A 21738-nucleotide genomic window follows, 5' to 3' on the forward strand; every position below is an offset into this window, starting at 1 on the left:
GACCAAAAGAGATACGTCCTAAACATTTACTGGCCAGAGTTTTGTGATGTAAAACAACCACAAAAGATAGTGGCTCTGCATGAATATTCATAATGGGTAAATTTTGGAAAAACTCCTATGTCCATTAGCCCACCACATGCATTGTCCGTGGCATCTCTGAAGCTGTAAAAAGAATGAAGAGGCTTTTTCTGTACCATTAGAGACTAATACCCAATGTATTGATAATGCAAAAACCAGTGAGAACGGTATCTATTGTATGCGACAATTTGTTTAAAACAATAACCGTGGGGGTTGGGCTGGGGCTGCCTGTGTGAGATGGGTGCACGTGTGTGTACATGTAGAATATTTCTGGGGAAAAAACAAAAAACAAGAAACTGTGCTTGTCTCTGAGAAGAGGAACCAGACACTTGGAGGGTGAGGGTGGGCAGAGACATACCTTGTGTAAGAATACTCTTCTGGATCTTCTGCATTTTGCATCATTTACATGTATGAATGTATGTTAACCCCTTTCCCTCCAAGGCCATAAGCAGGCTTTAATCTAAATAACAATTGCACTGAGTTCCTCCTGCCATAGGCTGCCCTTGCCCTGCATCTGCTTCCCACCCTGGGATGTTAAAAGCTGGGTGGGCAACACATGGGAACGATGATGACCTTATCAAATAGGACAGAAATTCATTGTCTAAGGAAAGGAAATACGTTAGAACAGACCACACCGAGTGCCCTGAAAGAGAGATGGTGGCAGAGGAAGGCCGCGGGAGGTTTCAGGCGCTCCCTCTGGTCAAATTCAGCTTCCATCCCGTAAATCATGTCTGAAATGTGACCCCGGAACAGAAGGGTGTCAAATTAACACCTCAACGCCAAACCAAGCACATTAAAGAATTTATTACCACAAAGATACAAGAGAACGCTGCATTTCTAACAAGGGTAAAGAGACTGCAAAACGTCTTCTCGCACCGTGCTGTTGCTACAAAAATTACACCTGCGGAGGAAAACATTTTCAGCATGAGGCTGATTTGCTTGTGGAAACGTGACCTCAGATGCGTAAACAGCGGTTAGCCAGTGCCCTGGAATTCAGATCCCTTTGACAGGAAGCCTCTGCTAGACCAGACTGAGTTCAGGGTATTCTAAGCAAAACCATTCAAAGGACGTCCTTCTCCCCTGTGGCTTCTTAATGAGCTGAGAATGAATCAGATGCATCAGACCCAGGATTTTTCTTTCTTTTCCTTTCTTTTCTTTTCTTTTTTTTTCTTTTCTTTTCTTTCCTTTCTTTTCTTGGAAACCAAGAGATTGTCTGATGCACCTGCGTCTGTGGGCCTGGCAATGTGTCCCCGGGAGCACCTTAGCCTGCCCAGAGAGGACTTTCCCCGTAGAGTCAAGATCACGGATGGTCTTTGTATGTGGCTTCTGGGAACATAAAAGGTGGCAGCCATTCCGGAAAAACGGTCTGGCAGTTCCTCTAAAACTTAAACCTAAAGTTATCATATGACTTAGCAATTCTGCTCCTATATGCGCAAGGGAAATGAAAACATATGTCCACATGAAAACTTATATATAAGGAGCATTATTCATAATAGCCCCAAAGTGGAAACGACCCAAATGTCCATCAGCTGATTAATGGATAAACTGATTAATCTAAAGGCCATAGATTAGTGGCCTATCTATGTAATATTGTTTGGAAAGAAAAAGGAATGAAGTATAGACCCATGTTACAACATGGATGGGTCTTGAAAACATGAGGCTGAGTGAAGGAAGCCCATCACAAAGGACTACGTTTTATATGATTCTGTTTCTATGAAGTGTCTGGAGCAGGAAAATCAACAGGGATAGAAAGGAGTCTAGTGGTTGCTTAGGGCTGGGCAAAGAGATTGGCAGGCGATGGCTAATGGGTGTGGGGTTTCCTTTCGGGGTAATGAAATATTCTAAAATTGATCACGTGATGACTATACAACTCTGTGATTTATTAAAGACCATTGAATTATATCCTTCTCAAGGGTGAATTGTATGGTATGGGAATGATATCTCAATAAAGATGTTAAAAAAAAAAAAAGATCGTGAAGGATTGTCACTCCTGAGGGGCGAAGCCTGGTCGGGTTGGGGCAGCCACCCAGGGGTGAAATGCAGGGCACTTCCGGGCTCCTCCAGCACTCGAAGTGTCTCTGGTAAAGTGGGATGGTTGACCACACCAGCCTTCCCTCAGGGCTCAGCTTCAGAATGTAGCTCCTTGACAAGGGTCCCTTGTGTGAGGTGGTGACTTTAGTACTTGCGATATACAGTGTGTGGGCTGTACTGTACTGGCAACGATAACTCCACCCAACCTCCACCTCACTACTGTGAAATCCAGACAGTTCCACAATGCATTCTAACACCTGGCTTGACAGATCCTCAGCTCCACGTCTGGCTGTTTATAGCTGGGTGGGATTGGCTGTCAGAAGACCTTGGTCTAAGTCTGTTCTGTGCCTCATGCTCGTGCTCTGCTATTGCATGTACAAAGAAATGGCACAGCCACAGTGACGTTTGATCCTTCCAATGACATGGGGAGGGATCTAGAATATTAAGGTTTACAGCTCCCACAGGTAAGTGGTGCAGCTGAGTAAGGCCTCGGTGTGTGTTTTCGGAAACATTTTGTGGCCCAGTATTCTTCCCTCCAGCTTTGCTATGTGGTCTTAGACATGTTGCATGAATTTCCGTTATCTCGCTTTCCTCATCTCAAAATGAAGGCTGTTGAGAGGTGATATCTAAGCTTCCTTCAGACTCTAACATCCTGTTATTTTATAATTTTCTTCTTTGACAGTGGCCTTCTCTCATTCTGTGTTTAAATTTTTTTTAAGGGCGCCTGGGTGGCTCAGTAGGTTAAGCATTCGACTTTGGCTCAGGTCATGATCTCACGGTTTGTGAATTTCAAGCCCTGCTTCCAGCTCTGTGCTGACAGCTCAGAGCCTGAAGCTTGTTTCAGATTCTCTCTGTCTCTCTCACTCTGTCTCGCCCTCTCTCAAAATAAACACTAAAAAAATTAAAAATAGTTCTAAGTTTAGTTATTTTGAGAGTGAGCTTGAGTGGGGGAGGGGCAGAGAGAGAGGGAGAGAGAGAATCAGAAGCAGGCTCTGTGCTCTCAGCCTGGAGCCCAATGCATGGTTCAGTTGCACAAACAGTAAGATCATGACCTGAGCTGCAATCGAGTCCATCGCTCAACCCACTGAGCCACTAAGGTGCCCCTTTCCATATTTTAAACACAGTTAGGTCCTCTCCCAGCCCCCCTACCAAGTAAGACTGTGTTCCCTTGAATATGAAGAGATCGCCACTGTGAGCCAGATCCTAACCCACTCCCTATCCTTCTCATGCCACAGTCTCCAAACAAACCAATTCACATTAAGAATGGCCCCCTCACTGGAATTAACTTAGCGATTTCCTCTAATTTCTGCCCAGGCATTTTCCTCATTGTTTGGGATAAAATAGTCTCATGTTGGCCTGTTTCTCAAATCTATGCATTAAACCAACTGATGCCTTACTCCTGCCAAGTTGAATTTAGCCTGAGGAAAATATTTGATTTTCCGAAATGAATCAGATGGATAGACAGCAGCAGAGGGTGGGGAGGTTGAGATGAATAGTTGGGTAGATAACGGCTGGATAGCCAGAAGCGAAAGAAACGGATGACTGGATAAATGGCCGATGGATAAATGGATGGGTGAATGGTTAAGCAGATGGACAGAAAGGAATGCACAGATGGGTAGGTGGTTATTTAGATGGGTAGGTGGGTCCCTGGATGGATGGTTGCATACATGGATAGATCGATAAGTAATTATGGATAATAAAATGTATGTGGAATAAAAGATACTCACTCAGTCCCATTTTCACCACTTTGCACTGTGATTTGTGAAGCTCCTAGCTTGGGCCGGAAAAGATTGATCACATGGTTGTTCCAGAGGAACTTAACCTTCTGGATTTTTCCGACATTGAGGTCCACATCAATGTCACGCATATGACTTGCATGTGGTTGGAGGGATCCTCTGAAAGCACAGACATAAAGTGTTATATCAGCTAGATGTATGAATACAGAGGATGATGACAATCTATCGTTTTTCCAAACAATTTGTTGGTTTTCTGCAAACACCTTGAATGACTTCATGTAAACCAGGGGCTGCTAAAACACACATGTATTTGTGAAGAACACATCTTCAAAAAATATAGGACCGTAGATTTGTGCTATCTTAATTTGTCCTTAGGGGAAATCAAATATTTGGGGAAGCATATTAACCCTATGATTACACTATAGGATGAATTAATCCAATGTCTTATGTTTAAACATGCATGTGGTTCAGTAGAGGTCTTCTGTTAGGATTTCATACGGAGCAAAGAAAGTTGTCAAGGAGCTATAACTTAACATGAAAAGTGTTATGTAAAAGTTAGTAGAGAAACCAGAATGTAATTTTGTAGCACGGTTACGCATTTGTACAATACCTATTTACCAAGTACCTCACATACCCGATACAAGCTAGGTGCTGACGTTGCCACAGCAACAAGAAGCTTGGTATATATGTATGTATATGTGTGTGTGGGGGGGGTGGAAAGTGTGTTTTGGGATAAGTCGCCACATAAACGGGCCTTTGAAGAATTTGATATCCATTAAACCTAAGTCAGAAAGCAATGACCGACATTGCAAAAGAAGTGAGGATATATCTGATTTTAAATCGTGAACTCCTCTCTGAGCTTCACTTTTCTCATCTGTAAAATGGGATGGCTGGATTAGATGCTATGATTTTCCTCCAGCTCTGATACCCTAGGATTCACTGGTTCTGTATAATACATGGCCAGATTTATAAAGCAGTTTATAGCCAATCTCTTAGAAATGCTCTTTTATGAAAAGCAAAACCACTTCACTTTACTGTCGAACTTACTTGAAAATTTCATATTGTTTTGAGTTTCCTTTACTTCCATACAGAGCAATCCTGAAGTACCCACTTGTTTTCCGTTTTCCAGCCAGTGTGACCGACACCCTATGTCTCCAACCTGTCCGAAGACACACAATCAGTTCAATGAATTCATCTTGTTAGGAAAAATATAACCCCGAGAAAGCATTCTTCCTCTAAGCTCTGAATCTCCCCAGGATGCCAAGAAAGGGACAAGGTGACAACAGCCTCTTTCATCGAAGTTGGAGTCCTAGGAACTCAGATTCTAGGTGGAGGTGAGGGATGCAGGGGAAAGAAAATATTATAGTTCAGCACAATCTTGTGCCGATACAGCAAGGCACGTGGCCTCATGGATGAGAGACAGCTGCTTATTGCACGTGTGTGCCCGAGGTTCACATCGGTACACAGAAAGGCCACCCGGATAGGGAGATATTTGCACTATTGGGATAAATCACCTAGTCCTCTCCTCTAGTTTTTCACTACTTTCATATGCAATGGACTATTTTAATTTTTCAATAAATTAAAAAAAAAAAACCTTCATCCACACCCCATCTAACTGGCCCTTCATCTCAAGCTTTTTTTTCTTTTTCCTTTAAAAAATTTTTTTTTAAAGTTTATTTATTTCTGAGAAAGGGAGAGAGTGACAGAGCATGAGGGGGAGAGGGGCAGAGAGAGAGGGAGACACAGAATCCAAAGCAGGTTCCAGGCTCTGAGCTGTCAGCACAGAGCCCAATGTAGGGTTCAAACTCACAAACCATGGGATCATGACCTGAGCTGAAGTTAGACACTTAACTGACTGAGCCACCCAGGTGCCCCTCAAGTTTTTCCTTAAGGTAACCATTTTGATGTCTATACTTAGTCAAGTCCAGTGGTTCTCAATCAGGGGTGATTTTGTATCCCTGGCGACATTTGACAATGTCTGGAGACATTATTAGTTGTTGCACCAGGAAAGTGGGGTGCTGATGGCATCTACTGGGTAGCGGCCAAGGGTCTGCTAAATATTTGTAATGCATTACAGCCCCCACCCCCACACCAACAAATTATCCAGCCCTAAATGTCAATACTGCTGAGGTAGAGAAACCCTAACCGGGAGATTTCCCTGAGCATTCATACGTACACGGGTAAGTTTATACAAGAATATCTAGGCTTGTTTTCCCTTCCACAAATAGGACGCACAGTTATTCTCTATTGTCTCTACCCACTGCTTTGCGTTCTGGAAGGACGCCGCCACCAGGGATCTTTGCCACTGGCTTTCTATGGAGTTCAGCCAATGAGGGACTTCGGCAGGAGCTGAGGAAGCAGGAGGAATGGGTGGAAACATCTCTCGTGCTCCCCTGCAGGCTCCCACTCTGTACCAGGTGTCGGGTGGTAACTCCCTCCCACCCTCTGTGACAACCTGCCATTCCAGGACCCCAGGGCCACCAGGTTCTAGGTGCCTCAGCATCCCTGGTTTGTTCCTTTAACCCTGCCCACACCTCTCAAAGTGGATCCTTCAAACAAGTGTCTTCATCTGACCCACTGCGATGAGTTCTCCCTCCTGTCAGGACCCTGGCTGATTCACGTTGTATGCAGGTGTTCTATTGATACATGTCGTTTGCCACTTGCATTTTTCACTTGCTGTGCTTTAGAGGATTTCTCTCTTCAGTAAATAGAGCTCTCTCCTTGCTTTTATTTATTTATTTGCTTATTTATTTATTTATTTTAAATGTTTATTTCTAATTCATTTTGAAAGAGAAAGAGAGAGCGTGAGCATGGTTGGGTTGGTGGGGGGGAGAGCAGAAAGAAAGAATCTCAAGCTGGCTCCATGCTGTCAGCACAGAGAACCCGACGGGGTGGGGGGGGGACTCCATCTCATGAACTGCGAGGTCATGACCTGAGCCAAAATCAAGAGTTGGACGCTCAACCAGCTGGGCCACCCAGGCGCCCCTCTTTTTGCTTTTAATGGTTAATATAGTACTTGGTGGTTTACCAGTTGGTGGGCATCTAGGTTTCTCGTCACTAAACATTTAGCATTAAATACAGTGCTGCAGTGAACGTCCCTGAGCACACCTTCTTAGGCAAGCGTTTTCCTCAGGTACGCCTGAGATGTAGAATGACTGGGTTGAAGGAATATGCTCATAAGACTTTACAGATACTGCCAAACTGTTATCTTTCCTAAGTATTGTGAAGATTACATGAGATGCTACATGTGAAAAGTGTTTTGTAAAGGTGCCGTATAATTTTTTTTAATTTATAACTCCCTTGGAAAGCAACTGCTATTCAGCTACCCTGTGTTATTACTTATAACAAATGAATCTTGATGATTTTACTATCTTGTACATTTTTTGGTGAGAAACTGGACAAAATAACAACACAAACATAGCGTGTATGTGTGTGTGTGTATGTACGTGTGTGTGCATATGCATGCATGATTGTGTAGGGTACTCCAATGACAGATAACCACAGTGACCTCTTGACTTACGGTGACTTTGCCCCATATGCCCTTCTTCTTCTTCTATTAATTGATTCATGCTTTTTGCCACCAGGATGGGTGAACATGTGACCAGTCTGTGCCAATCATTGTACTTCACTCCATTGGCTAGAGGGGTAAACATGAAGCGAGACAATGCCATTCTACTGTGCTTCTATTACAGGTAAACTGGCTGGAGTTGAGTTTCTGGCCATTGTTAGCAGGGGACCTGACTAATTAGGCTGCTACACATTTCCAAATTATTTGCAAGCATTTTAAAAGAGTAGAATGGAAACTTACGAGTAAAGTTACCACTGTCTCCTGTGTTCAGGAAAAAGGTTTGTCCCACAGCTTTGGTCTTGCCCTGAAATTGGTCAGCATAGTGCCCCATTTGGGGGCATCCTTCAGCTGGACAAGGGAAACAGCTACCCTAGTGAAAAAACATAATTTGTTTTTCAGTGCTGGGCTTTGACTCTCTCACTCAAGAAAGCAAGTAATTCATCTTCTAATCCATCCTCCTACTTATCTACCCAGGCACCCATCCATCCCCCATCCCTCCTCCCACCTAGCCATCCAACCATCCATCTATCCATTCATTTCCCATCCATCCTCTCATCTACCCACCCATTCACCTATCCACCCATCCATTCTCCACTGACATGCTTGCATCCATCTACCCATACACCCATGCATTCATCCTCTGAGTCATGCATAGAACTGTAGGAAACCCTGCTTGTACCCAAAGAAGTACCCAGAAAACTTGGAGTAGACTTGGGTAGACAAATCATATCCGTGAAGCAACAGTGTTAAAATATGGAAGGAAACCAGAAGACACCTTCCAGGAGGAGGAAATGGGACAAATAAGTTATTCAAAGACCAGAGGAAGAGAAGATCTGTGACCGTCTTGACTTGAATGTGACTTATATAACTGATCCCTGTTTGACATTCCCCAAATGGTGATAGCTCATCTGTTGGGCCTGGAGGAGGTGGTTTGTTCTGCTCAGATCAGACTAACGTTTTCTGCTAGTGTCATGGGTCTTCCATTCTTTGACCTTGCCATCCATCTTCTATGGTGTGTGGAGCTATTTTGCACTTTGGAAAGCACTAAGACAAGTGCTGGAGGCTGTGGATACTCTTATCCAGGCCCTAACAATAACTAGCAGAGCCGAGGCTGTGCAATAAATACTCACAGACCCTGGGAGCTGAACACACTGTTCTTTTGAACTTAGTTCATCCCAAGAATGTTAATTTTTCAAAATTAGCCTTGAAAGGAAAACATGTGCATGTAAGTATATTCTTACATTTACATTGGAGAAAAAAGTATTTTGAAACTTCAAACTTTCGCAACCCCGGGGTCCTAACCGATTCAGGTAAGAAGGTCACACTTTCACACTGGCTTGTCATTGAGGAATAATGTCACCTCACAGATCACTTAGGGGAAATGGTACTTCTCTAATGGGGAAATCTGGCAGATTGGTTTTTAAACCTTAAACAAGTAATGAAACTGTAAGTCATCAAATAATGAGACAAAGTGACACTAAATAAATGCCAGTGCCTCTGGTTGTGACACACTGATGACTAAATAGCATTCAGTGAATCATGAAGAAATAACCAGATGAGTTCAGATTATGGGATATTCTGCCAAATACTAAGCCTGGAGTCTTCACAACTGTCAATTTCTTGGATGGACCAGTGAAAGATGCAGAGCTGTTCTGGATTAAAGGAGACTAAAAAAAATGAATAAATGCAATGGAAGAAAAAGAAGGGAATAAAGGAAGGGAGGAGAAGGGTAGAGAGGAGAAGAAAGTGAGAGAGAGAGGGAAAGGCAGAGAATGAAAGAAAGAAAAAGAAAGACAGCTCTGGAGGACATGATTTGGATATTTGGAACTCAAATATGGACAATATTGGAATGGATATTGGCTATTGGAAAGTATTAGTGTATCAGTTTAACAATTTCTTGAATGCTGTTCTATAAGAGAATGCTCTTGTTCTCAGGGGACCGATGCTGAAGTATTTCTGAGCAAAGTCCTAGTGTCTTGAGTTTGCTTTGACATCGTTTAGAAAAGAAACATAAGTACACATACCATAAAGAGTTAACAATCAGTGCATGTAGGTGATGGGCGTACAGGTATTCATGCACTCTTCCTTTGACTTCTGTGTAGATTGGGAATTTTCCAGAATAAAAGGCTGGATCTAGGGAAGGCCCAGCAAGCAGATCCCCTCCCACCCACTCTACCCTGGGGAGAGGAAGGCTCTGTGAGGCTCTGCATGTCCAGTACCTCTTCCCATTAGTCATGAGGTTACAGTTCCACTCCATTCCAAGTCACAGGGACAAAGCCCATCTTTCCCCAGCCCTGGGGTGACCTACCTCCTGAAACTCATTGTAGGAGGCACATGGGTAGCCCAGGAAGCCGTCGGGGCTGGTGATGCTGCTTGAGTAATACTTATAGCTTCTTAGGTGATTGCAGGCCACAAAGTCTCGGGTTCCTGAGGAAGCAAAAGCCATGGGCGCTCACAGGACGCATTTCACTTTCGAAGCCGGAACCATTGTGACTGACCGGGGAAACTCCTCATTTCACAGATGGGTGTCATGGCGCAATGTGAAATTTCTATCACTGACTTTGACGTACTTTGGGGCAAGTAGGAAATCTGGGGACTGGGTTAGGAGTGGTGGTTGGCCAGAGTGGCTTTCCTCTCCTCACCACTGTGGCCATTTGCCAAGAAGGTCCTATTCAAAGGCCAGCAAGTAGTGGGGAGTGACAGGTGCTAGGTGCTAAGGAGCACATTGGTCAAATCCTCTGGATGTAAAGGAATGATGAGGGCTGCAGGCCATGCAGGGGGCAGTGAGAAAGGTATATGCAGGGGGGGAGGATAGAAATAGCCTTTAAAGGGATCCTACATGGCCCAGTCCTTTGTATGGTAAAGGCCCAGATTACTTGTTCTGATTTTTCATGAGAAGCCAGCATCTTGACTTTTGGAAATCTTTCTACACCTAAATGATTAGCAGTACATTCCTACTTTTAAAATAGTCACTGTGGGGGCACCTGGGTGGCTCAGTCGGTTAAGCGTCCAACTGCAGCTCAGGTCATGATCTCGCAGCCTATGAGTTCGAGCCCCGCTTGGGGCTCTGTGTTGACAGCTCAGAGCCTGGAGCCGACAGCTCAGAGCCTGGAGGTTGCATTAGTTTCTGTGTCTCCCTCTCTCTCTGCCCCTCCCCTGCCAACACTCTGTCTCTCTCAAAAATTAATAAACATTAAAAAAATTTAAAATAGTCACTGTGAGGACCATTCACATACTGCTTACGGGTTGCGTTCTGTCGGCTGTCCAGGCCACAGTTTTCGAACTCTGGACACACGGGGCAGGCCTCTCGCATGAAGCAAGCTTATTTGTGCCTTTGACCCCAGGTTGAGAAATTCTTCTTTCTTATAATTCCAGGCACAAGGTGAAAGCAATGGCCAGTAAGATTACTGTGGCCTCTGGCCACTCTTCTATTTATAAATAGAATAAATATAAATATTTATACATATTCTAACATATTTAATTTTATGTTACTTTATTTTATTTACTAGAGAGAGCAAGCAGTTGATGGGGGAGAGAGAGAATCTTAAGCAGGTCCAACCCAGGGCTCAGTGTCATGACCCTAAGATCATAACCAGAGCTGAAATCAAGAGTCAGATGCTTAACCAATGGAGCCACCCAGGCGTCCCTCACTGAATTTTATTTATAATCTTTTTCTTTAAACCAAAGTATTCTTGTTTGGAAAATTGATTTTTCACTTCTCCAGCTCTTGGTGCAAGACTTCCGATGAGGTGATCCACAGAGACACCAGACACAGCTGGGGGTCACTTCGGGGGGGGTCTGGTGGGGCTTCACCCACCGCTCATGCAGAAAGGCACATCTCCCCTTTGTGACTGGGAAGCAGTGATGGGATTAGTCCCCCAAGAGCTCTGGGCTCCACGAGCCCAGAAACTTTCTGCAGCAGCCGGTTCCGTGTGCCCGGCACCAACACTCCTTCCCAGACAACAGAACCCGTTTCAGACTTCACGGTTTCATCCCATTCGGCTGCCCTGGGGTCCCAGCGTAAGGGGGGCAAGTGGATTTAACTGTTCCTCCGCCCAGCGCCTGGGGGACTCAGGGCTCCACACAATAGACATACACTCCAGTGTCCATGGGCTTATTCACTCAAAATTCCCTCTTCCATTAAACCTGGGCTCTGAGTACGTGTGGCCTGCTCGTCACTTGTGGGAGGGGCAGCCCTTACGGTGACTCTCGGGAGTCGGAGTGGGCAGGTGCAGAGCCGAGTGTTAAAGCGCCATTTACTGTCGGTGGGTGCTGGCTGTGGCTTAAGCAATCAGCACAGGGAATATAAACATGCCACCAAAGGTCCTTGAGCTCAGCTGAGCGCTTGCTTCGGGCTCGGCCCTGGTGGGCCTGGGGCACCCTTGACACAGCCCCCGGTGCCCTGGCTCCGGGGAGCCCCCAGCTCAGACAAACAGATACTCAAATGAAATGTCCACAGACTCAGAGCCTCCCCTGCACCGCAGGAATAGCCAAAGGCCAGAACAAGGACAGCTGACACAGATGACGCCTTTGCTCACCTCAGGTTGGGTGCCCTGAGCCTGCCCTTTCAGATGAATGGAAACCCACGGGAGGCCCATCCCCCAGCTCCTGGGCCTCACACTACAGGCACCTGCTCCCCAGACCCACAGAGCACCCCCCTGCTTGGCCTTCCTGCTAGCTCCCTTCTATGCCTAGACCCCGAGCACAGCAAATGGCAAGGAAGCCTAAGCCCTTCAGATCTTCGCGGAGCTGAAGTTCTTCAAGGAACAGGCCCAGGGGTTGGAGGCCAGAGCCCAAGCTGGGTACTCGGCAGCATGCGGTCCCTCCAAGTCTCAGCATCCTGACAAGGGGGAGGTGGTGTGGGGGTAGAGCATGAGGTCTGGGCTTTGCAGCCAGAAATAAGGCTTAAATCCAGGGTGGCTTTGGGCAAGTTTTATAACTTTACTGATCAGTTTCCTTATCTGTAAAATGGGGCTAATCCGAGTAAAGACCTCATGACATGGTTGCAGAAATGCCCGGCCCAGACCACGCACTGTTTGTCCCCACCAGGAGCAAGCAGCTGCTGTCTTGCTTTCCCCCCTCCACGTACCTTCCCATAGTCCATTTATGTCAACAATGGTTGAAAGGGCATTTTTCTGACATCCAGGCATCTGCTTTCCTCCATTTGGAAAGAAATCCAGATGGCCCACCTTTTGGCTCATTCCAAAACCTGAAATGTTGGAAGCAAAGGTGATCAGGGAGGTAAGTGGTCCCAACGTTAGGCTGCACACACAGAGAGTGTTCAATTCCTTCCAACCGCAGCGAGAACCTTCTTGGAAAATTCTCTCCTGGGTGTAGCCATCCTGTCTGTGGCTCTGCCAAAAGTGCTCAGAGATGGGCACTTGGTAAGACAAGAAGGGAGGAGAGCATGCAGGAAGAGAGATGAGGGGGAAGCTAGGCTCTGGGTGAGCGTGCTCACGTGTGTGTGTGTGTGTGTGTGTCTGTTTCGGGGGGACCCTGAACAATGCTGACATGACCCGACACCACTGTGTACCAGCAGATACATATCAGCACTGGTCCAATTTTATTACTATACTCATTTAAAACCTTTGACTTCTACCTTATGTGGTTGTGTTGAGGCCGCATTACATAATATTGCTATATTGAGAGCCCAGCCTAACGGCTAGGAGTTTTGGTTTTTGAAGGATGCAGACCTGTGATCACAGCCTGATTCTACTTACAGACTCCGTAATGTTGGACAATTGCCTGACGTCATTGAACCTCATTTTCCTCCACAACGAAATTGTAATAATACTACCCACTTTTTAGGGTTGTTATGATGAATGAGCTAATGTGTCTAAAATGTTCAATGCAGCATCTGGGACTCAAGAAGTGATATAATTATCATTGAAAACATACTTTTATTGGCACATTTCATAAGTGGTTATGTGAGAAAGGAATGAAAAAAGAACAAGGAGTTTCGAAGAATTAGCTAAAAGGATATATTTCATCTCTGGCAAACAAACTGTACCAAAGCTGTGACAAAAGGAGTGAAAAATTTAAAAAAACGGAAACAACAACCTTTGTATTTGCAAGCACAGGTCAAGAGTCGATGAGAAATACATCTGCACTCTGGATAACGGCAGATCAGAAAGGACACAAGGTTTGAAGACTAACTGATAGCCTTCCAGGCAGCAGAAGTGTCTTCCGTTTTACCTGGGGTCGCAGGCTGACGCGATTGGCACTGTACTGGCTGCTTATTCGTGGCTGGCACCCATTTTGACAGCTGGTGCCTGGGATATTCCTGCGGCTAACGATTGTGAACGCCACCCCTGCGGTACGTGTCTGTGGGGGCACCCGCACTCCCTCTCATCAGCCATGGCTGGTCGCCAAGAGGTGCGGCGAGGAACTCACCTAGGAAAGGGATGATGGGCGCAGAATCCGTGTGAATCACATCCACAAACATGGCATCCGAGGGGTCCAGCCGCACCTCCTCAGGGGTGCCCTGGAAGCATGGCTCTGCCGGGTCCAGTCCTGAAATGGGGAAGGTGGGCGGTGAGGCCGCACTCCAAGGCAAACCCAGATCTAAATCCTGTACCCACAGAGTCCAGGGGGATTCCCGGGCAGAGTCCCAGACCTCAGTAGCCATGATGTGGGGAATTAGGTCTGCAGCTCCTGGTCTGCTTAGGAGGGAGAAGTTGAGACTGAAAGGCTAACCGGGGTCACTGACCGTCAAAGACCATCCAGAAGTCTCCGGTGCCTGACTCGAGAAGGATCTAGGTGGTCTGTTGTCCCCTCACCTCCATTGCCCTTTCTACCCTCACTTGTTACTATTCGGTCACTGCTCTCTGAGACTGCAAGCTCTTGGCCTTGTCCAGGTCCGCCCAGTCATGGTCCCCCAGCCCCACCCGGTCCCGGCCTCTGGGGCTGCCTACACACTAGCCCTAGCCTGCGGCTCACCTCCCTGCTTTCTCCCCTGAGAAATCTGCTCTCTCCAAGACCTGTCTCGAACACCATCTCCGCTCTGAAAACTCAACCCCTCCTTTATCAGCACACGGCATCCACATTGTGTGGGATTATTTTGCATTCTTTAATTCTGCTCTGACTTTCACTTGCCTACTGAATTGTCTGCCTCCCACCCAGACTAGTCGGGGGCTTTCTCAAGTGGTCTGGACCTGGTTCCTCTTTGAAGAGAGGCAGGGCGGAAGCTGCTGGCACCTAGCACTCAGTGACCTGTATTTAGCCCTGGTTCTGCTCAAGGTCAAATACCTAACCTCTCTGATCTTCAGTTCCCTCATCTGGAAAGCGGGAATCACAGCAACCTCTCTTATCGGGTTATTGTGAAAGCCCCATGACATGATGTAAGAAAAGGGACTTTGCAAACTGAAAAATTGTATAGAAAATGAACTATACAATCCCCTTTCTCTCATCGGATGCCAGCTGTGTCCTGAGCAAAGGAGACATTCATTAAATGTTGAATGCATCTGTTTGCCAAAGTTACGAACTTTGCACAAAATAAATAGCCAGCTGTGTCTGTCTTGTGTGCATTAATTTTTCCAAGTGATTCATTCATTCATTCATTCATTCATTCATTATTTACTGAGCACCTCCAACTGGCAGGTTTCAGGTAGCTACTTTCAGTTTTTGCATGGTACAACATACACACTTGTGGGACTGATGAATCAATGTTTAAAACATCACTTATTATTATTATATTACTCTAGCGATAACCCTCAAGCCATGGGTTTCACATGCTAATTCTTTTTTCTTTTTAAAAAATAAATGTATTTTTATTTACAATCAGGAGTTTTCTAATGCACGTGAAAACACGGACAGTTACGTTTTGATTCAAGTCTGGCTGCACCCACGGTCTGTTCCTGGTTGGCCAGTCCAGGCGCTCGGCCGTGCGTGAACGCGCCCCCCGCCGCCCGCACCCCGTCGGGGCCGCGCGCCGCGCACCTGTGATCCTGCCCACGCGGCCGCCCAGCCTCCTGCCCGCTTCGGCCGCCGAGTGCGCGCCCAGGCTGTGGCCGATGAGGTGCACGTCCTCGGGCCGGTAGCCTCGCTGGGTCTGCGGACGGATGGAGCGTCACGCCCCGCCACGCGCGGGGATGGGGGCGGCACCGGGCTGGAAACTCGGGAGGAGCCACCCCCGAGCGACTTGGCCCGCGCGGTGCACGGGCCAACAGTGCTGACCAGCGGCCATCGCGTCAACTGCAGGCGGCCCTGGCGGGGACCGGAGGTGCGCCTCCTGCTTCCACCCACCCGCCACCAGGGGGCGACCTCCCCCGGGTCCCGGAAGGGGTTGGATCTGTCTGGGAGAGTGTGGGCAGTGCGCTTGGCCCTGGGATTCTCCAGAATAGACCTTCCAAAAGGCTGTAAGAGGCCTTCCCTCCTGGGTGACTATGAAGACTCAGCTAAGAGTTGCTGGGCAACCCAGTGTGCTCTGGAATTCCCAGAACAGCCTGCGGGAAGGCTTTATTTCAAAAGGGGAAACTGAGGCTCAAAGAGGTTAGTTTGCCTTGGGCCCCATAAGAAGGAGTCTTCAGGACAATGCAGGGGAGAGGAAAGCTGTAGCTTCACCTTAAGAAACTCCTCCTTGGGCTTCCAGCCCCACCCCCAGCCCGGGGGTCCCTAGGCTGCCTCTTAGGTGCAAGGGGGTGCTTGCCTGCCCCGTCTCTGCCCACCACCCACGAGATGTGGCCCAGGCAGGGTTTTACCGACAGCTGTTGTATTAAGAAAGCTATCTCGGCTCCCACAACCCGAATGTTGTGGACGGCTTGGGTATATTGGGTCTTTGCCCCACGTTTCCAGTCCACACAGATGCAGTTCACCTTCTCCACTTTAAACATTCTCTGGGGAAGACAAGCAAGAAGGAGAAACCAGTTTGTTAACAGCCACTGGTTGTACACTCCACAGATAGGAATTCACACCCATCAAGTACCTAGTTGTGCCAGAGCTTTAATATTCCTGGCACTTGTCCTAACTTTCACCACATCGCTATCAAATGGGTATGCTTATCCCTCCTTTAACAGATGTGGAAACTGAGGCCTGGAGTGGATTAAATGACTTATAAGGTCTCACAGATACTTACTAACACAACCGGATCCAAAAGACCACTTACTAGATCAGGGATTAGTGAACTATTACTGCAGGGCCAAATTCACCTGCTTTTATAAATAAAGTTTTATTGGAACACAGCCACACATTTGTTTACTTACTGTTTATCTCTGCTTCTGAGCTAAAAGAGGTAAGTTAAAACAATATGACCCAAATTTAACACAAATGCAAAAGCAATTGCTACCTGGTTTTCTACAGGAAAACTTTGTGGACCCCTACACCGGAAAGTTGAAGCCAAGGGTGTAATGCTTGTATGCTCCCCAACAATGCTTTGGTGGGAGATCTAAGGTACTGAAGGACAAGTTTAATAAGATAAAATTTAGAATGGATATATGCATCTTTTAATATCATGTCCTGTGACCACAGTCTATTGCCCAAGCACAGATACTGGTCCCTTGAGGGGGAAAAATAATGTCAGAAAGGACCACTCCATATGCTTTGTTCATTTTGGGATGCCCTGGACTGAAACTTGGTTTGAGGTGGGGGGTGGGAGTTGGCTGGAGACTGGGGCGTCATGGTGGATTGTGTCTACCTGACTCTTCCATCTCCAGGTCTACACAGTTTCCTTCTGGGAGTCCAGGGGCATGTATGAACACCCCAGTTCCAAGAGAAGAGAGCCCTTGGACAGAAGCTGTTGAATTTGGCCCCAGTGCAGACTAAGCCACAAAGGTCCATGGCCCTGGACACCTCATACAGGCTAAATTTGTAGATACAATGGGATTGTGGTGTTTTAAGGACAGAAGACCTGACATTACTTTTCCACGTCTGGATTCAGCGTTGGGCAAGTATTGAACTTCTTTGTGCCTTAATTTGCTCATTGATAAAATGGGAACAGTAACTATACCTTCCTCACAGTGTTGCTGGGAAGATTAAATGGGGCAAGGACCATGAAATGATTATATCTGCACAGTGTCAGGCTCACAGTAAATGCTTGGGAAATGGATGTTATGAATAATAATCCGTTACTAATATTCATGATAAGTTTAGAGCTGTGCTGTCTAACACTGTAGTCACTAGCCACATGTGGTTATTTAAAATTAATTAAAATCCAGTGAATTTAAAATTCAGTTCTGTGGTCATACTAGTTTCCAGTGCTCCATAAGCACGCACGGGTAGGTAGTGGCTCTTGATTTGGATATTTCCATCAGCACAGAATGTTCTATTGGATAGCAAAGTTCTAGCAGGTAAATTTAAGTGGTTTTATGTCACACAGGGATTTTATATAAACCATCAAAGGCACGTGTCAGGTAATTTGCGGTAGTCTCCACCTCTGGGACTCTCTGATTGGGCTGTGGTTCTTTTCAGCCTCAAGTGGAGCTGGTTGGCTAGAAGTTGTTGGGTTCGGAGAACTTGACAATGGACATCCTGAGAACCAAGCTTTTCCTTGGTGGTTTTAGAAAGGATGAGTCTCTCCCCGAATATTTCCTTTCCCGGTTTCAGGGACATTGGGCTGCAGTGTTTGAACCTGGCTGCTGGGTACTGAGCCCCATACAGAGTGGCCAGGTGAGGAGGGTGGGCCCCTACCTTGCACATGTCCAACACCCAGCTCTCTTCTGCCTTGTCTATGAAGCCATGGATGATGAAGCGTGTCTTGCGTTCCAGTTGGAAGTTGGAAGCCTCGATGGTGTCTAGATCAGTGGCAGTGATCAGCTGGTTTAATTACAAGAGAGGAGTTTGAATGTTGGCCATTCCAACCCACGGACCTGTTAGAGTCGGTTCCAGTAAGACTGAGATCACACAGGTTCAATTCCCATGAAATTGGACCGGGCTAGAACAGCCCTTCCTTACCTGGGGTTGGAGGATAGATTTCAGAAAGTCCAAGCTCATGGACTTTCTGTTCTCATGAACTCCTAATTGAAATCTAGCATTTTTGTTAAATATGAAGTCAGGCTACAAACCATAGTAGTATTAGCCACACTCTGTCACCAGTAGAAGTCACAGTCACAGTGACATTTTCATGTCACATTTACAGTTGCTATAGGTATCTTAAGATAATTCATACTCATTGCTATTTATTTTTATTTTTTTAATACTTATTCACCTTTGGGAGGCAGAGATAGGGTGCAAGCGGGGGAGGGGCAGAGAGAGAGGGAAAGAGAGAGAGGGAGACACAGAATCTGAAGCAGGTTCCACGCTCTGAGCTGTCAGCCCACAGTCCGATGTGGGGCTCAAACCCACGAACTGTGAGATCATGACCTGAGTTGAAGTCAGACACTAATTGACTCAGCCACCTAGGTCCCCCTATACTCATTAATATTTTAAATTACAGTAGTTATTAGACCAGCTGCTAGATCTTGTTATTTAGTGAGATAATAAAGCAGCACACATATTACTATATTCTGTATTTATCGAATGTGTTCTGGTAACTCCTTATCAATAGAATTGATGTCCTTTGTACTCCAATGTCTTTTACTTCATGCATATAAAAACATCATCCTGAGAAGGGGGCCCGGATACTGAAGCGATCTCTGGCCCGGAAAAGATAAAAACCTTGTGGGCCAGAAATACCAGTCTTAAAGGGGAGATTCTGCTCAAATGGCACATCTCAAGGTCCTGAGACTGAGACCAGATCTCCAAATGCCCTCAAGCCCCTTCCCACCAGACCCCAGAGGCAAGATGCCTGAAGAAGGATCACAAGATGAAAATAGCATGATAGCTACACGCAAGCAGACTCCCAGCTGGCAGTGCTGAGTGGAGAGTGGGTCCCCTAAACTCTCACAGTGAGTGACCTCAGGGACCTATAGATAGACACCTGGCTCTTTAAATGGTCAGGCACGGGGGCTGACAGCTGCTTGGATTCTCAGCAGGCTACTCCGGGTCACTTGTAATCGCCTGCAGGACACCTGTCCTTCTTCCATCTGGAAGGCCTCCTGGGAACGAACAGGTGCCCCGAGGGTCCCCCCCTCTTGCCCTTTGTGGTTAAGTACCCCTTCTTCCCCACCTGTCTTCCAGCTCCTCAGGAAGGATTTATACCTCCCTCCGTCTATCCCACTGAGGGACTTCTCTGCCTCCACTGCCTGGTGCAGGAAGACAGACTGTCCCATGGGTACACCAAGCCTGGGCTCCTCCATAACTGCCACTCACACCCTCCCAGGAACAGGCTACTGATGCCAGGAAGCCCCTCAAGGCTGTGCACAAGTGTGTGTGAGGGTGTTCATTTCCGGGTTGGGCGTCCATGATTTCATTAGATGTGCATAGGGAAGTTATGATCCTGAGAGCTGAGATGGCTCTAGGTCGAACATTGGTGAGGAAACATCATCTGTAAAGTTCCAAGGCAGTGCCTTTCTCCTTAGACAACCATGTAAAGGCTCCCACGTGGGCACCCAAATCCACCCCCCAGGCAGTGTTTCCATGCCCACTCTTACTTGGAAGTTGTTTGGATTTTCATTCGTGTAGAGGAGAAAGCGGGTGTCGATGTCCTTGGGAGCCCAGGGTAATAACTTTAAAGGCCGCTGAAGGATCCCCGTCCATGGTTTTTCATCAGAAAAGCAGCCGAGATGTCCATAACAGATCTCCTTTCCTGGGGCAGGAAGAGCAATGAGCAGGGCACTTGAGAGGTTCTGGAGAGAAGCAGTGTCATCTCAGCTGTTACACAAGAGGACTCTTCAGGGAGGGCCCAGGCCTGGTTATGGCCAATGTTGGTCTTTATCTTTGCCAGTCATTGTTCCCCAAATTTTGCGGTGATAAGAATCACCTGGAAGCTGGGAGTGACTCTGTGTGTTGCTTACACATTCCCAGGCCCCTCCCTCAGAGATTCTGATTCACAGGGTCTGGGGAGGGGGCTGGAAATAGCATGTTGAATGCTGTTTAACCCTTATCAGCAGGCTGGTCGGGGAATCACTGAGAATTCCGGGGAAACTTCTGCTGTAAAATGGCTTCTCCCAGATGGCCCTTGACCTGTATCAAGCACCAGCTATTTCTGAAGTGTGAATCTATGGCACGATGCTTCTTAATTCACCTGGAGGTCTCCATTACATCCAGCACCAGCCCGTGCATACGGTAGACATTTGTCGGTATTGGTCTAGTTCATATGGCTTTATGGCATCCTTTTACACACATTTTGGCCCCAAGTTATTCTCTGCCATTTCAGATTTTCCCTACTGTTCTTTGAAAAGGTAAATTTTTGCATCTGTATGCAGTAGGGGCTTATTACGTGCAACTGATGACCCAAGTAACCACATCAAAATCTGAGAGTCCTTTCTCCAGCCTATGACACGAACATTTCCCCAAGAAATTGTCACTGAGGGTGACATAATGAAATCCAGAGGGTTGCAGAGGGTCTCTCTCTTGGGTGCTAAATATTGGCCATTCATTCAAAACCTGGCACTCTATAATACTTGTTGCTGACTATGTGCCAGATACGATGTTAGCACTTTCCCAGTATTATCCCATTTAATACTCAAAACAGCCCCATGAGTTAAGGAATTTGTATTATTACATCCATTTTACAGATGAGGAAACCAAGGCACAGAGAGAGAATAGACTGGCCAAGGTCACAGCCAGTGGTCGAGCCAGGATTTGAACCTGCGAAGTTTAATTGGGAATAAAGCTAAGTGCTGAGGAGACACTGAGACAGATCTGGTTCAAACCCTGCTGTTAGAGGAAATCTAATAGGGAAGGAATAATGATGGAGTGGAATTCACTCTGAGCAGAGGAAACATCCTGCAGACTAACGCTGGCCTCAGGGGACAAATGCACAAGCTTGAGGGCCAGGTTAGGACACCTGGGCTGTGAGGGGGAGAGTGAGGAAGTGCGGGTGAGTGGCTTGGGGGCTGTGCTTCATCAAGGTGTTTTGTGGGGCCTAGTGTAAGCAGCTCTGAGAGGGAGAGCCTGAGGGAGGGGTGGTGCGGGCTGGGGCAGCACAGGTGCCGTGGCCTGAGGTGGTCACAGATATCCTAACCTCCCGTCACAGTGGAAATTAAGGCAAAGGTGGGGAGAAGGGGGTAGGAGGTGGGGTCTGAGCCTGGTTTGGGACAAGTGAGTTTGAAGCATGGTGGGAGGCCCCGGCACTCAGGAGGGTGGGGAACTAGAGGCAGGGGGGAAGCCCCGAGGCAAAGGAAGAAGGGGGGTGCCTGGGAGTGACTTTGGGGGCTGCCCAGGTCTGGGGCAGGAGGAGGCAGTGGATCAGCAAAGGAGAGCTGAGGAGCAGCCTCCCCCACCCCAGACTCTGCTGTTGGGAGCCGGGTCTCCCTCCACGGGCCACGATATGGAAGAGAAGGCCCAGAG

At 46.9% G+C, this 21738-nt stretch overlaps 1 protein-coding gene across 1 annotated transcript in view; it reads right to left on the minus strand.

Moving 5' to 3' along the window:
• Positions 1–873: 873 nt before the first annotated feature.
• Positions 874–21738, minus strand: part of LOC144244239 (pancreatic lipase-related protein 2-like) — a 21702-nt gene continuing 837 nt past the window's right edge. Inside the window, exons 2-12 of the mRNA XM_077779484.1 lie at positions 19878–20032; positions 18037–18162; positions 16113–16247; positions 15352–15463; positions 13807–13926; positions 12503–12622; positions 9722–9840; positions 7654–7783; positions 4893–5004; positions 3837–4004; positions 874–979 (exon numbers count right to left, since the gene is read on the minus strand). Of these exons, the coding sequence (XP_077635610.1) occupies positions 916–979; positions 3837–4004; positions 4893–5004; positions 7654–7783; positions 9722–9840; positions 12503–12622; positions 13807–13926; positions 15352–15463; positions 16113–16247; positions 18037–18162; positions 19878–20032 (1361 nt within the window). The 3' untranslated portion in view covers positions 874–915. The remainder of the gene's footprint in view (positions 980–3836; positions 4005–4892; positions 5005–7653; positions 7784–9721; positions 9841–12502; positions 12623–13806; positions 13927–15351; positions 15464–16112; positions 16248–18036; positions 18163–19877; positions 20033–21738) is intronic.

Source organism: Crocuta crocuta, unplaced genomic scaffold (genome assembly GCF_008692635.1).
Source record: "Crocuta crocuta isolate KB4526 unplaced genomic scaffold, BGI_CrCroc_1.0 scaffold138, whole genome shotgun sequence".
Lineage (NCBI taxonomy): Eukaryota > Metazoa > Chordata > Mammalia > Carnivora > Hyaenidae > Crocuta > Crocuta crocuta.